This window comes from Hippocampus guttulatus, chromosome 16 (assembly GCF_054856545.1).
Source record: "Hippocampus guttulatus isolate MCC_2025c chromosome 16, RoL_Hgut_1.0, whole genome shotgun sequence".
NCBI lineage: Eukaryota > Metazoa > Chordata > Actinopteri > Syngnathiformes > Syngnathidae > Hippocampus > Hippocampus guttulatus.
In genome coordinates, this window is record NC_141276.1 from 6,717,804 (window position 1) to 6,731,086 (window position 13,283).

The following is a 13,283-nucleotide window of genomic DNA, read 5'->3' on the forward strand; positions in this document are numbered from 1 at the left end:
TCGGCATGCCAAGTCAGTCGTTTGTGATGTGATCCTATAATGGTTTAGAATTTCCAGCCATTTCTGTTGAACTGTGCTGCCCTGGGGTCAATTCCAGATGACTTCTAGTCACCCAATTTCGAAACGTAAGTATTGAATATGTTCTTTCAACAATTGTCAGTTGCTAATTTTTTTTCCGGAAAAATCACTCGAAACACACCACAGGATATTCGCTCAGGATAATCCATCCGAGAATCAGGCCATTGCTGACTTTGATCTCCAGCGAGCGAAAATGCACATATTTTGCCCGGTATGTTGTATTCTACGTAATCGGCTGTCTCTTCGTCACAATCGCAGAGTTCACGTTTCAGCCCAACTCAGTGTTGACAAAACATGAGAATTTCCGATCGGAAATACTGAACAAGTTGAACATTTGCGATTGTCCACTCCGATTGTTGTGCGATCAGATTGTTGAGGGAAAAAAAACACTCCGCATCACAGGAAAACCGCTCAGGATAATCTTCTCGGGAAATTTCATAATAATAATAAGTAAGCAATTCATCAGGCTCCAAATCGTTTCCAATATGTGTACCCGCCTCATTTCCAGTGTTTTCAACCGCGTTTTCTCTGGATTTCCAATCTTTCCAGGAAATTGTCCATTTTCATTGAAATGCAGTCGTGTGTAAGCGTTCCTTCACGGAGAGGTCTGATTAATGGCCTGCGTATTCCGGGGGCGGCAGGAGTTGACACCATGCGAAACTTTTGGGAAATACGCTGATGTGGCAGCGCCTTGCTTCCTCATCATGAATCCTAATGAATAATCAATGGCGGGGAGGCTAGGAAAACTGGGCAGGGGTCAATCCGAGGTGCGGGGGCGGGGGTGTATGTCACTCCTCCACTTTCGTTTGTTGAGGGTTAATCAAACTAATCGCCGCATTGACTCGGCACTTCGCAGCCCTTTGAAGGCTTCTGTATGAATGACACTTAATCCACTCCCCTCCTCTTTGTGGTGTGCAAAAGGAGAGGGGTGGGGGGGGGGGGTGCCGCAGTAGAACCGCCTGATTTTCCCAGTTTATTTAGCACACGAGGACTCCCTGAAAGACGACCCTAATATAATAAGCGAACGAAGCTGATACCCGTTGGTGCAAAAAAAGCATTCCGATTGACACACAAGAAATATGTCGCTACATTTGGTTTCATCCATAGAAAGGCAAAGATAAGGATTACATCCGACATGGGCCCAGGCGAAGAGTTGGGGCACAACCTGTACTTGTCACCACAGCCATTCATAAGGCATATAATCATACACACGTATGTGGAAGTTCGAATCTTTGATGAACCTTACATGCAGCTTATCTGGAGTCAACGTGGAAAATTCATGCAGGCATGAGGATAGGAATGCCGGAGCAAAGTTTCAAACCCCAAACAAAGACTTTTTGCTCGTCACCTACAGTATTGAAATGATGGAACATTATTGCCCATGATTGTTCTACCGTATTCGGTATGCAAAAAATGTTTTACAGCAATACTTAACAAGGTTTCTAATTTCAAAACTACTTCAGGCAGTGAAGAGGTCAAGGCAGTGTCTCAAAATGTTGACACTATCCTTTCTACTCACCTACTTCGTGTCTTTGTGGCAACCAGCTTCTTCCTTGACAATCACACCATGTTTTTGTAGTTCAATGAAAAAGAATGCAGTACATTATAGAGTATGCGGTGCCTCAAATCCCAATATAGGCCCACAAGTTTTACTTTGCAGCACCTCTGTAGATGTGTAAGAATTATTTTTTTGTTTTTCTTGCAGTACTCTATTCCAGTCGGTTACGACCACATCACGTGGTATGCTGAGGGCCTTTGTTATGCGAAAGCCCGCCTGATTATTATTTTTTGGTGGATTGGTAAAGCAAATCATGCGGATCTATTTCTCGTTGCTTGCTAAAATCTGGACCACAACTGAATGTCTTCATTTTTTAATAACATTGAGACATTGCGAGCATTTTTGACGCTACATTTAAAATAAAAAATAAAAAAAAGTAAAATAAATTTAAAAAATTCTAAGTGAAGAATAATTCTGTTTCAAAAGTACTATGCCAGTTTAAAAAAAGTCCCAATGCATTTATAGTGCCATTTACCATATTTTCCACACTAAAAGGCGCACTGGATTAGGAGGCGCACCTTCAATGAATGGCCTATTTTTTAATTTCTTTCATACATTGGACGCACCGCTTTTATAAGACGCAATCTACAATGCATCCACTAGATGGAGCTAAGCTCAAGGAAATGCCAGCAGAATGTAAGCATGTAAGCATGACTCTAGCAAGGAGCCATTTTGGGGTCGAAATATTACCATAATGACCATACACAAGGCGCATCGGGTTTTAAAGCGCGCTGTGAGCTTTTAAGAAAATGGAAGGCTTTTAGGTGCGCCTTTTAGTGCGGAAAATATGGTACACAAAAATCAGTTTGGCACTCCTGCTCAAGTCTCACAACATTTGCTAAAGTCTTCCAAGTTCAGGTGATTTTTTATGCTGCATTTTCCTCGGTTGAGGTCCTGGAGTGTAGATGCTGCTCTAATCAAGTTCCACGTCAGCGATTGCATGCATCCCTCCGCCACGAATGTTTTGTTTTTAAACTAACATTCATCACCTCAGGCGTTGTCCAGCAGTGAGAGTTAATATGCTCCTCCGCCACCCAGCGTCAACACTTTGCTATCTCCCATAAAGAAGGAGCAGCTCAACTGGCACAAATCAGCGTCCTGCCGAAAGCCTCTGATCATCATTTCGCCGCTTGAAATGCTCCGCGCGCGCCAAGCCAGCTGCCCACGGCCGTGGCTTATCGCCACCTTGCGTCAGGCGCGAGCGTACGTGTCTTGTCTGCTGCAGCGTGACTGAAAACATGAAAACACACCCGATACAAAGAGTCCAATATGGGGGTGGGGTTTTTTTTTCCTTCCTCCCTCTCTTTATGGGCATGAGTCACTTTGCCAGCTTTCATCAGCTATTATGCAGTCCCGGCTCACTATTTGACACATGATGGAATAATTGTCAGCTCTCTGCAAATCACAATACCAACTATCATGAGCGTGATGATTCCTGACGTTCCCCCCCCCCCCCCCCCCACTTTGTTGTTGTTCTTTTTGAAATGTGTGAGTTTGAAGAAGTGAGCGCTCACTTAAGCACGTACAGATTATTCTCTATTATTATAGTCAACGAAGGCCCGATTGATGGCTGTAAAGTTGATCCTGAGCGATTATCCAGAGGCGGTTTGTCATCGGTACATTTTACTTTCCTATCTGTTTAAAAAAAATCATCCAACCATCGGAAATGTTAAACATGCTCAATAATCATGATCGGAAATCGTCGTGTGTGGTTTGGTCAAGACGAGAGTTCGCCATGGCTATGCGGCTCATGTCGTGGGGTATACTAGTAGACATACAGATAATTATTCATATACAGTCAAACCTCGGTTTTCGAACGTCTCTGTTCTCAACCAAAAATTTGGAGTTTGTTACGCCTCGGATGACGACCGAATTTCGGATAATACGTCACTTGACTCCTCTCGCCTTCCTTACACGAGGAAGTGACGCTTCCTCGTGTAGCGTCCCATTGGGAACAGACGTGTTCAATAAAGATTTTTTTTTTTTAAAGAGCGTGGTTTCGGTTTTCGAACAAATCGGTTTTCGAACAGCCTTCTGGAACGGATTATGGTCGAAACATTTTTCCTCCTGATGCAGTGCTATTGTTTTTTTGTTTTTTCCCCCCTTTCCAATCTGGTTATAAAACCGTTGGCGTTGACATCCGCCAATGTTAACCCCGTTATATAATAATATTTACAATTGCAATTAGTATGTGTTTTGTCAACCCAGAGTCTGACCGAAACGGGCCTCTGATTCTCGGAAACCCATCCCGATCGATTTTCGCTGTGGTTTGGGGGTATGATTTTCGTATCCTTTAACCCGATAACATGGTCAGCTGTCCACTCTAGTAACCGCCGTCCCTGAAAGGATTAAGAATGTCTTACGACGCTGCACGCCGAGCTTCCTCGACAAATGCGTCGTTACCGTTTTCCCCGATGAAGCAATCCCAAAGCACCCTGGCGCTGCGAACGCGAATGTTGCTAATAGCAATCAATGCGGGCTCCTGTTATTGACGTAACAAATAACAGCTCAGCTCGTTCCGCCAGCAGCTCAACACCCTTCTGGTAAAACACGACAAAATAACGCTGCGTTTTTAACATCCGGCCGCGTAAAGTGTGAAAAACCACCCTCGAGCCCCGCGGGTTTGTCGAATATTCCTATCTCTGATGTCATCGTCAAATTAGTTGTGCTTGACCCGCCCGCACCTTGGTAGAAAAAGCTATTTCATGGTCTAATTGTTGCTTGGTGGAGATGATGATTAAGTCGACGTTGTGTCTGTTCCCATCTAAAGGCCAGCCAAAGCGTTGCTTCCGAGCAAGGATGTTGGTGTCAAAACATGAAAATGTTTTGGCCGCAAACCCCACCACCCCCCACCCTCCGCCACCACGCACGGCCTTTTAGTGGATCGTGTAAACACTGGCGCATGGGGGGGTCGTGAGTCAACCGTTGCCTTCCAAACTTTTTTTTTTTTTTTGGTAGGAGGCAGGGGGTGGGGGGGGGGGTCTTTCTGGGTGGTGCTCTTTCTTGCAAATCCTCATTGCACACACGCAGACACCGAGTGTTGTTGCGTTGCCTGTGGTCTGTTACTGATCAGCTTTCCTGTTGCTGCAGAGCGACTGTGAGCCGTGAGATAAGGACATTGAGAGTACATGCTCGCGGGGCCGCGGAGGGGGAAGGAGGTGAAGAGCGAGGGAGGGCAGACAAACCGAGTCAGAGAGATATTCATTTGAAGGGCGTGAAGTTGATTAATTAGGAAAAAAAAAAAGGCAAGGGAGGGGCTGCGTTCCGGTCGCGGTTGCCTTCGCTCCTTTTAACCGTCAGACCTGAAACGACCCCGACGCATGCACGGATTAAGGAGACCTGCATAAATCTCAAGAACAAAGTGAGGAGGGGAGGGGAAGGATTTGAAGCATCTGAGGCCCGAGGATCCGAGCGCAGGGATATGCATGTTGATGCACTTTGACTCGGATGGCATGCGTCCGAGCGGGACCAAAGGGGAGGAACGGGGCCTTGTTATTATGATCCGCCGGTGTTGAAGTCAAAGGCCAGGTAGTTCGGGAGGGTCGGTATAGGACAGGACGGACATTTTCAAGCAGAGCCTGCGGCGGCGATGACTCAGAAGAAGCTGACGCGACAGTTGACGTTATGGGACGGTCCGGAGGGGCCTCCTCCTCCGCCGGCCGGCTCGCTCACCTCGCCCGTCGTGTCACCGGGCGAGCATTCTCGGGGACCCGTCGGCTCCGCCTTGTTCCGCCGCCTGAAATTGAACCGCAGCATTCAGGAGCGCAGACGTTCGTCTCAGTGCCACTGCAGGTACAATGCTGCATCTGGAGAATTGGCTTGACTGGATGAATTAGTCGCTGTTTTGCAGGCTTAACACAAACGCATGCATTTAACCCTTTCATGCACCTTGTAACCTGATGACATGGTCGGCTGTCCACTGTCGTCACCGCTGTCCCTGAAAGGGTTAAAAAAAAATTCTACTGTGCTTCTTGCAACTCTAAATTTCAGTGGCTTTTAGTCTACTCACCAAATGTTGGGGATATCGGACTTCGGAGGAATTTTTAGCATGAACATACTTTACATTAAAACTTTATTTGACCTTCTCCAAACTTCTGAAATGCAAATATCCAAATAAGGAGTCTTGGTGTTCCATAATAAGGAGGCGAATCGTAAAATTAACTAAAGCTTTTATTAATTTTTTTTAAATTCACACTTCAGGGCCTTTCTGTGACTCTTCCAGTCTCTCTGAATGTGTTTTGTAAGGATTCCACTTTTTTCGGACCAGGGCCGAAAAGAAGAACTGACAAATGAGCATCGATACTGTTTTCGATTCTCCCCTCCTTCATTAACATGATTCTGATTTTATATGTGATTTATTTTTTTATTTTTTATAAGTCCTCTTCACATGCTGTGTTCCCTCCCTCAACGGCGCAAACACTCGGCTGAAGTGAAAGTGTTTTCCTTTTTCCAAATTGCAGCTTTTTGCAATTTGAAAATTGCATTCTACTACTTTGCGATGTTGATTTGACTTTGACCTACTTGATCACGTCATTACACCTCGCAATTGTGATGCAACTGGATTCGATATTCATGGTTTAAAAAAAAACAAAACAAAACAAACTTTTCTTGAATGAACATGGCATACGTTTCACTTTTGTTTGTACTTTTTTTTTTTTTTTTTTAGAAACAACTTGATAGGACTGACATTTTAACATCCAAGTGCGTGTTCTTGAATCGTAGCCCTTAACGCAAGGCATTTCAGTTATGTGGCGCCTCTGTCACAATGCAAAACAAAGCGGCACGCGCATTACAGGCCACAAGTGAATGTGGCGAACTGTCGCTCCGCACGACCGCCGCTTCAAACAAAAACCAAATTTTGTGATCCCATCGTTTGTGGCACCCGATACTAACGTCAACTCCCCCAAACGCTTCACCAGTACAGCACAGAAAGACAGAAAGAACTCATTCACCTTCGTTTACAAGGTGTCCCTGAATGCAACCCACGCAGCTGCCAAGGCAATTGAATAGCGGCCTCATCGAACTGCAAGCCACTTTTGATGACACAGCCAAACAAGTGAAAAGTAACAATGTCGAAAGAAACAAAATGCACAAAAACTGGCACACAGCTGCATGGGATTACCCGCAGCGCAGTTCTGCATCTGCACAAAATAAAATAAAAATAAATTTGATCAGAAAGCCGAATACCCCTAACTTTCTGTGATGTCATTCGTCAACTTGTTTAGTTTTCATTTGAAGGATAAACAGCGATGTTAATGATTTACCAAGCCATTTGGTGCTAAGTTTTGACCTCAAGTCATTCTGTCCTTAAATTTTTTTTCCTTTTGTTTTTGCGGGTAGACTTTTTCCATTGCATGGGTTTGAAGATTTTTACACTGCAAAGTTTGCAAAGGTTTCACCCTTTGACCAATTTTCCGACTTTTGGTACCGTGTTTGGGAGAGGCACAGTGTAGTTATCGAAACGGACTTTATGGATGGCTTTCATCGCCATTTTTTTTTTAATTAAAAATGGGCATATTTCAGTCATTCCCTCTTTGGCTGTTGATGTGAGAAGTTTGTTAAATACCCTTCATTAACCTCATGAATTCTGTATTCAAGATAAAATCATGCCAGTCACCACTGTAAGGAATCATATTTTGGTGCACACACACACACACACACACACACATACATACATATATTATTATTAGGGTGGCCCGGTGCGTCGACCTCACAGTGCAGAGGTCGTGGGTTCAATCCCGGCTCCGGCTTTCCTATGTGGAGTTTGCATGTTCTCCCCGGGCCTGCGTGGGTTTTCTCCGGGTACTCCGGTTTCCTCCCACATTCCAAAAACATTTTTGGCAGGCTGATTGAACACTCTAAATTGTCTCTAGGTGTGAGTGTGAGTGCGGATGGTTGTACGTCTCTGTGTGCCCTGCGATTGGCTGGCAACCGGTTCAGGGTGTCCCCCGCCTACTGCCTGAAGACAGCTGGGATAGGCTCCAGCACCCCCCGCGACCATTGTGAGGATAAGCGCATCGGAAAATGGATGGATATATATGAACGCCGCCACGTAAAGGAAGAGCCTCTATAGGCATAAAAATCTTCTTTTTCATGATCTTTGTACAGACGTGATTTTTGAAGCAGCTCCTGTTGATTGTGAAGGTGCGATCAGTGTCTAAGGAGCATAAAAGCGTCATCTTTGGAACAGTATGTCTTTGGCGCGAAGCTGGATTGATGCATCTAATTTTGCCGGCGAATATAATGTGTCAGTAAAGCGTCATTTCCAGCAGCCTCGTGGCGGCGTGCCATCCAACAGCTGCGAGCTGCGCCTGTCATATCTTTTTCTCTCCCCCCCCCCCCCCTCACACGCGCAGACGAAATGCGACGGTTTCTGGTGTCGCAACTTGGTGTCACTATCAAACGGGTTCACATCTTCACGTTTTCCATCCTCCTCCCCCCTCAGCTTCGATTCGGAGAATGGCCCGTCGCCGGGACGCAGTCCCATGGATTCGCAGGCGAGTCCGGGCTTGGTGCTGCACCCTTCCTTCCCCCAGAGCCAGCGCAGGGAGTCCTTCCTGTACCGCTCCGACTCCGACTACGACACGTCCCCCAAAACCATGTCACGCAACTCCTCCATCAACAGTGAGGGGTAGGCAACGCAGACATCAACCCCCGGATCCGTCACATTTGTCGCCGTGCTCCCAACTTTGTACCACTTAACCTCCAAAGAGAAATATGAATTGACGACGTTTCAAACAGTGGCCACAAATCCAGCAGGCGCTACGCGCTGATGAATAGTCCAATAACTGTAACTAATTCGATGCAGCCCGGCTAAAATGAATCTTTTGACGTCTAGACCCGTCAATGGCGATGATTGAGTGTGAACGGCACGAGGCTGTGAGCGGCAAAGACATCAGAGCAATTTGATTGGATGCTTAAGAAGTGCTCTGATCTTCATGGAAAGCCACAGACCTTTTTTTTTAAACACTGTTCGTCCACAGGCACGCTGAAGACATGATTGTCACCCCTTTCGCTCAGGTATGTTGCCAATTGTTCGAAAGCATGCCAGTTATTGTCAATAAGTTGTCTCATTACTGTTGTCCCACCTCTTCCTCAGGTGTTGGCCAGTCTACGCTCTGTAAGAAGCAACTTCACCATCCTCGCCAATGTCACCACACCCACGAACAAGTCAGTATCATGTCGCCTCGCCTCGCCTCGCCTCGCCCCGATCCCCAACCCCCAATAATTACACTCACCCTGGCCGCGTGTGTTTTCCTTCGCAGCCTCATTGGGCACCGCGTATGCCTATCATCATTTTGGCGCTCTTAACTCATTCACTCCCAAAGACGTTTTTAAACGTCTTTTCAGACTTGGTCCCGAATTGGCTGGTACTGAATGAGTTAATTTCCATTTAAGCAGGGTACGCACATAACGACTTTAGCTCAAGATCATCGGGTCTTTGTAAAAGCTCTGAGTTAAAAGCGGGCAAATGCTCAAATATTGGTACGTTTACACACTATTAGCTGGCTATTCCTCCGTGTCACATTACCGACGCAGAGTCCGTGGCTTGGTCGAACTCATTAGTGGAATCACCGAGCCTAATTTTACAGAGAAATCAATCAAGTCATTGCTGATTTGGATCGAAAGTGGCGAATCAGTCTCCAAATCGAATCGGTTATCAGCATTGTGTATCCGGATTTATTCGATGCCTCTCCGCCTCAGTGGTTGGCACACTTTTCTATCCTTGGCGTCTCGTGTAACGACATGGTCAATAACTCTAAAAAGGATGCTCTTTTTTTGTGATGCGGTATAGACGCAAGCCGATTGGTTTTTGGCAGTCCTTCAGCCTCCACATCAATATGATATATAAAGCAATGCAGCAGAATGATCAGCATTCTATAATTATGCAGCGGTGTCCTTAAAATGCCTGCCGCCTCGTTGCTTAACGATGAAGGCTATTTGCAGCAAACGGCACGGTGCACACTTTTGAGTTTTTTTGAATATTTCAAGCATAACACACATTTTTAGATGGATTTTTGGGGCTGAGGGGGAGAGCACATTACATCTTAAATCACTATTCAGCAATTGAATGCATGGTTACCACCGTTTTGTGGCTACACGAAGTAGGAATGAATTCCATACGTGGAAATATTGAGCAGCCAGCCCCAATGTCCAAAGCGTTGGTTGTGCTCACGGTGAAAAGTGTGTCATGGATCGACAGGGGGCAGCAGCGTGCGATTCTACTTTTGATGCCATTATATTTTTGTCCACAGGAGGTCGCCCGTCACAAGTCAACCCACCGTTCCTCAAGCAACCCTCTCTGGTAAGATTGTTTCATCCCAAATCATGTAAAAATAATAATCAAGGAATAATCATAATAATAATAATGATAATAATTATATAAAAATAAATGTGTATGTAGGTAACATTTATATGAACAAAAATGCAAATACAAAAAAATCTGCAAAAGTACACAGGATGCCGTGTACTGGGATGGACATTACACCTATGTATATATAGAGTATATCTCCCCTATGTTTGGTTAAATTGTGTGTGTCACTCTCCCAGAGGAGACATACCAGCAGATGGCTCGGGAGACACTTGAAGAGTTGGATTGGTGTCTGGACCAGCTGGAGACTATTCAGACCCACCGATCGGTCAGCGAGATGGCCTCCAACAAGGTGCCTGTCTACCACCCCTGTACACAAACCAAACACTGCACAAACTTCCAGTACTGACCAACAACTCGTTCGACATACAGTTCGTTAGTTACGTGTTCTAAAATGAATTTCGCAATATAATCCAAGTATCATCATATTAAAGTCACGTAACTTGAATAATTTGAATAACTTTTGGATTACTCCATACTAAATGTTTCAAAAAAATTCAAACCAACCAAAAAAAAAAGACATGTTCGTCTGGTCTTTTATGTCTTATGTCTGTTTAATGTGCATGCTTTCGGAAGGCTGGTAGAAGCTTGAGCACCCGCAATTCAAATCCAAAAGACAAGAACTGTGAGGCAGACGAGCTAACCACTTGTGCATCGTGTTGCAAGGATGGATGGATGGATGGCTGGCTGGATAACTCTATGGATAAATAAGCGGATGGATGGATTGAAGGCCATGTAAAACAATGGCTGTCTACAAACTGTCCCTGAAAGCAACACCGCAGATAGATAGATAGATAGATGGATAGATAGATAGATAGATAGATAGATAGATAGATAGATAGATAGATAGATAGATAGATACTGTATTTCCCAATTGTGATTGAGCCAAGGCACGCATTTGAAAAATCTGATGGGTTACACACCTTCCGCCATGGAAGAGCATTTTATTGCTCTGCCTGTCACGATACATCAGTCGCTTGGAATCACAGCTCGTATGTGTGGCATCGCGCATAATCATGCTTTACCGCGTCCTCATGACAGTATGTGTACGCAGCGTCTTGAGCGTGCGCGCACAGGCCAGCGAGAGTGGACTTAGTGACAGTCCACCTGTGGGTGGTGAGGACATACTTTATGTGCGGTGGGAGGGGTGTAGTGGTCCTGATGCTGATGTCTCCTCTGTAACCTTGGTTGCTATCGAACGGCAGCAGGCTCTGCCTCTGCCTTTTCGTCATTGGCTCGCCATTCTGACCGCAAGCCATGTGGTCCGGGTGGCTTCCAATGACATCGCAGGCAACGCTCTTGTAGTAGTGTTGCATCTTAAAGCAACAGGCACCGTTTTTTTTTTTTTCTGTTGAACATCATCTCTCCTCTTGCTCATCTTTTTTTACATGCTCAGCTCTGTAGATGAACAATGAGGATTTGGTTGGGTGTTGTTTTGTGTCAAAACCTCTCAAGGGGGCGAAACGGAGGCTTTGTGTTGCAAGCGACCTACAGAGATCCAACATGGAGACACTTGATTACTGTCTTCCCACTCAGTCTCTCACTTTCTCACACACACACACGCACACAAACACACGGGCGTATTCTTGACAGACGTACACGCCGTCTCGCCGCGCAGGCGCACTGAGGCCTCCAGCAGAAGGCAGCAGGCGCAGGCACGCACGTGCATGCGCGTGCAGCCACACCACCTGATTAGCTTGCGAGAGCCAGTCTACGGCATCCCGGGGAAATAAGAGGTGCCGGAGGAGACAGCATCGGAAGAGGAGGAGGAGGAGGAGGAGAAGTGGCTGCTGAAGGCGGGCGGGTATCGCCCTCCGGCATCCTGTGAGCTCGGAGTGACACGGAGCAGGTCGTTGAGCTCGGCTGGGGGGGGGGACAGACGGGGTTGATCCACTCATACGAGGACTGGTCTGGCCTCTCTCGGAGCCGTACCGTGGGGGAGGGGCGGTCGACGCAGGGCGACGGAGTCTGTTTTTCCAAACCGCGGCTAGAAAGAACCGTCCCAGGATTTCTTTTCCCCCATCTCTGTTTATTCTCTCATCTTGCCATCTTCCCCCATGTTCTCGCTGCCTCCATTGTTGGACACCCGGGTCGTCCTGCGGCGCTGCCGTCACCACCACCTGCCCATCTCGTCTACTTCCGTCGTCTGACCGTCTTATTTTTATGTCAGTCAAGCTTCCCTCATCCTGCAGCTTCGTCTTGGTCTCCCGGCTCGTCTCGGTGCCCTTCAGACGGACCCTCTCTGTTTACCTCCATCTTCCCTCTCTCCACTCCCATCTCCCTTGATCCCGCGGTGGCTCTACATTTGGGTCAGCCCGATCACCAAATGGGATGAGATGTAGTCTCCGCAGATTCCAGATCCAGGAGGGGCTCCTGGGCCCCCGCGTCTTTAGCTCGCAAGTGAAGCTGGAGCCGTCTCTTGGTGGGCCACTTTGGGGTGCTGCATGTAGGCCGGGATAGTCGGCACCCTTCCCTTGCCCCCCTCCTTCCCCCCGTTCCTTTTACCCCCTCTCGGGGCAGCCTTCACTCTGGAGTGCCCTGGCCTCTCCCCACGCACTCTGACGACACCCTCATGCCAATGGGGCACCTGCAGTGCTCCCACCCCGCTCCACTTCCGCACCTCCTGCCTGTGCCACCGGCCCAAGCCCCCCGTCACCCTCAGCATGGGTGTGGTGGAGGCCATTGACCCCACGCCGTCCCCCTGTCCCTCACCCGTGCCGGGGGGCTACCGGCTGTCCCGCTCCTCCAGCTACAGCCTGCTGCAGGGGAGGGCAGGGGCAGAGCTGGACCTCGGTGAGGCGGCCGGAGGGATCCTGGAGGGGGGTGGGACGACGGCGCAGCGCAGGACCCCCTTGGTTGACCTGTTCTGCGAGACCTGCTCTAGGCCGTGGCTCATCGGCTGGTGGGACCAGGTAGGCCGAACGGAGGGCAAACGAGGCTCGGCAGGGGCCATCTTAGATTGCTGGAATCATCAAGTGTCCCAGCTCTGCATGCATTAGGAACTCTGGTTGTTTGCATCCATCATTTGGAGTAGCTTGAGAGCATCACGCAGGGAAGGATGACAAAGTTTGTTTTTGCATTTTTGAGTTTGCTTACCCAAATGTCACTTCTATACATGCTCTGCAATTTTAGAAATGACAGGGGTGAGATCTACACCTCAACAACTAAAATCGAACATGAAATATCTCAAATCAAGGCAGAAATGGCTTTTTTTTTAACCATATCTCTGCTTATAGTTTCTGTGGAAGAACTTTTGTAGTTTTTCACAACGTATAC

General features: G+C 47.1%; 1 protein-coding gene across 3 annotated transcripts in view; it reads left to right on the top strand.

Moving 5' to 3' along the window:
* The window catches only part of pde4a (phosphodiesterase 4A, cAMP-specific), a 51,249-nt gene that overhangs the window by 25,390 nt on the left and 12,576 nt on the right, over nucleotides 1–13,283 (top strand). For 2 of the 3 annotated variants that reach the window (XM_086133232.1, XM_086133233.1), the window contains exons 2-6: nucleotides 8,082–8,267; nucleotides 8,620–8,656; nucleotides 8,736–8,806; nucleotides 9,892–9,941; nucleotides 10,187–10,299. In XM_086133232.1, the coding sequence (XP_085989358.1) occupies nucleotides 8,082–8,267; nucleotides 8,620–8,656; nucleotides 8,736–8,806; nucleotides 9,892–9,941; nucleotides 10,187–10,299 (457 nt within the window). Of the gene's footprint in view, nucleotides 1–4,712; nucleotides 5,429–8,081; nucleotides 8,268–8,619; nucleotides 8,657–8,735; nucleotides 8,807–9,891; nucleotides 9,942–10,186; nucleotides 10,300–13,283 lie in introns of those variants that run through there. The other variant, XM_086133234.1, reaches the window with a different exon arrangement.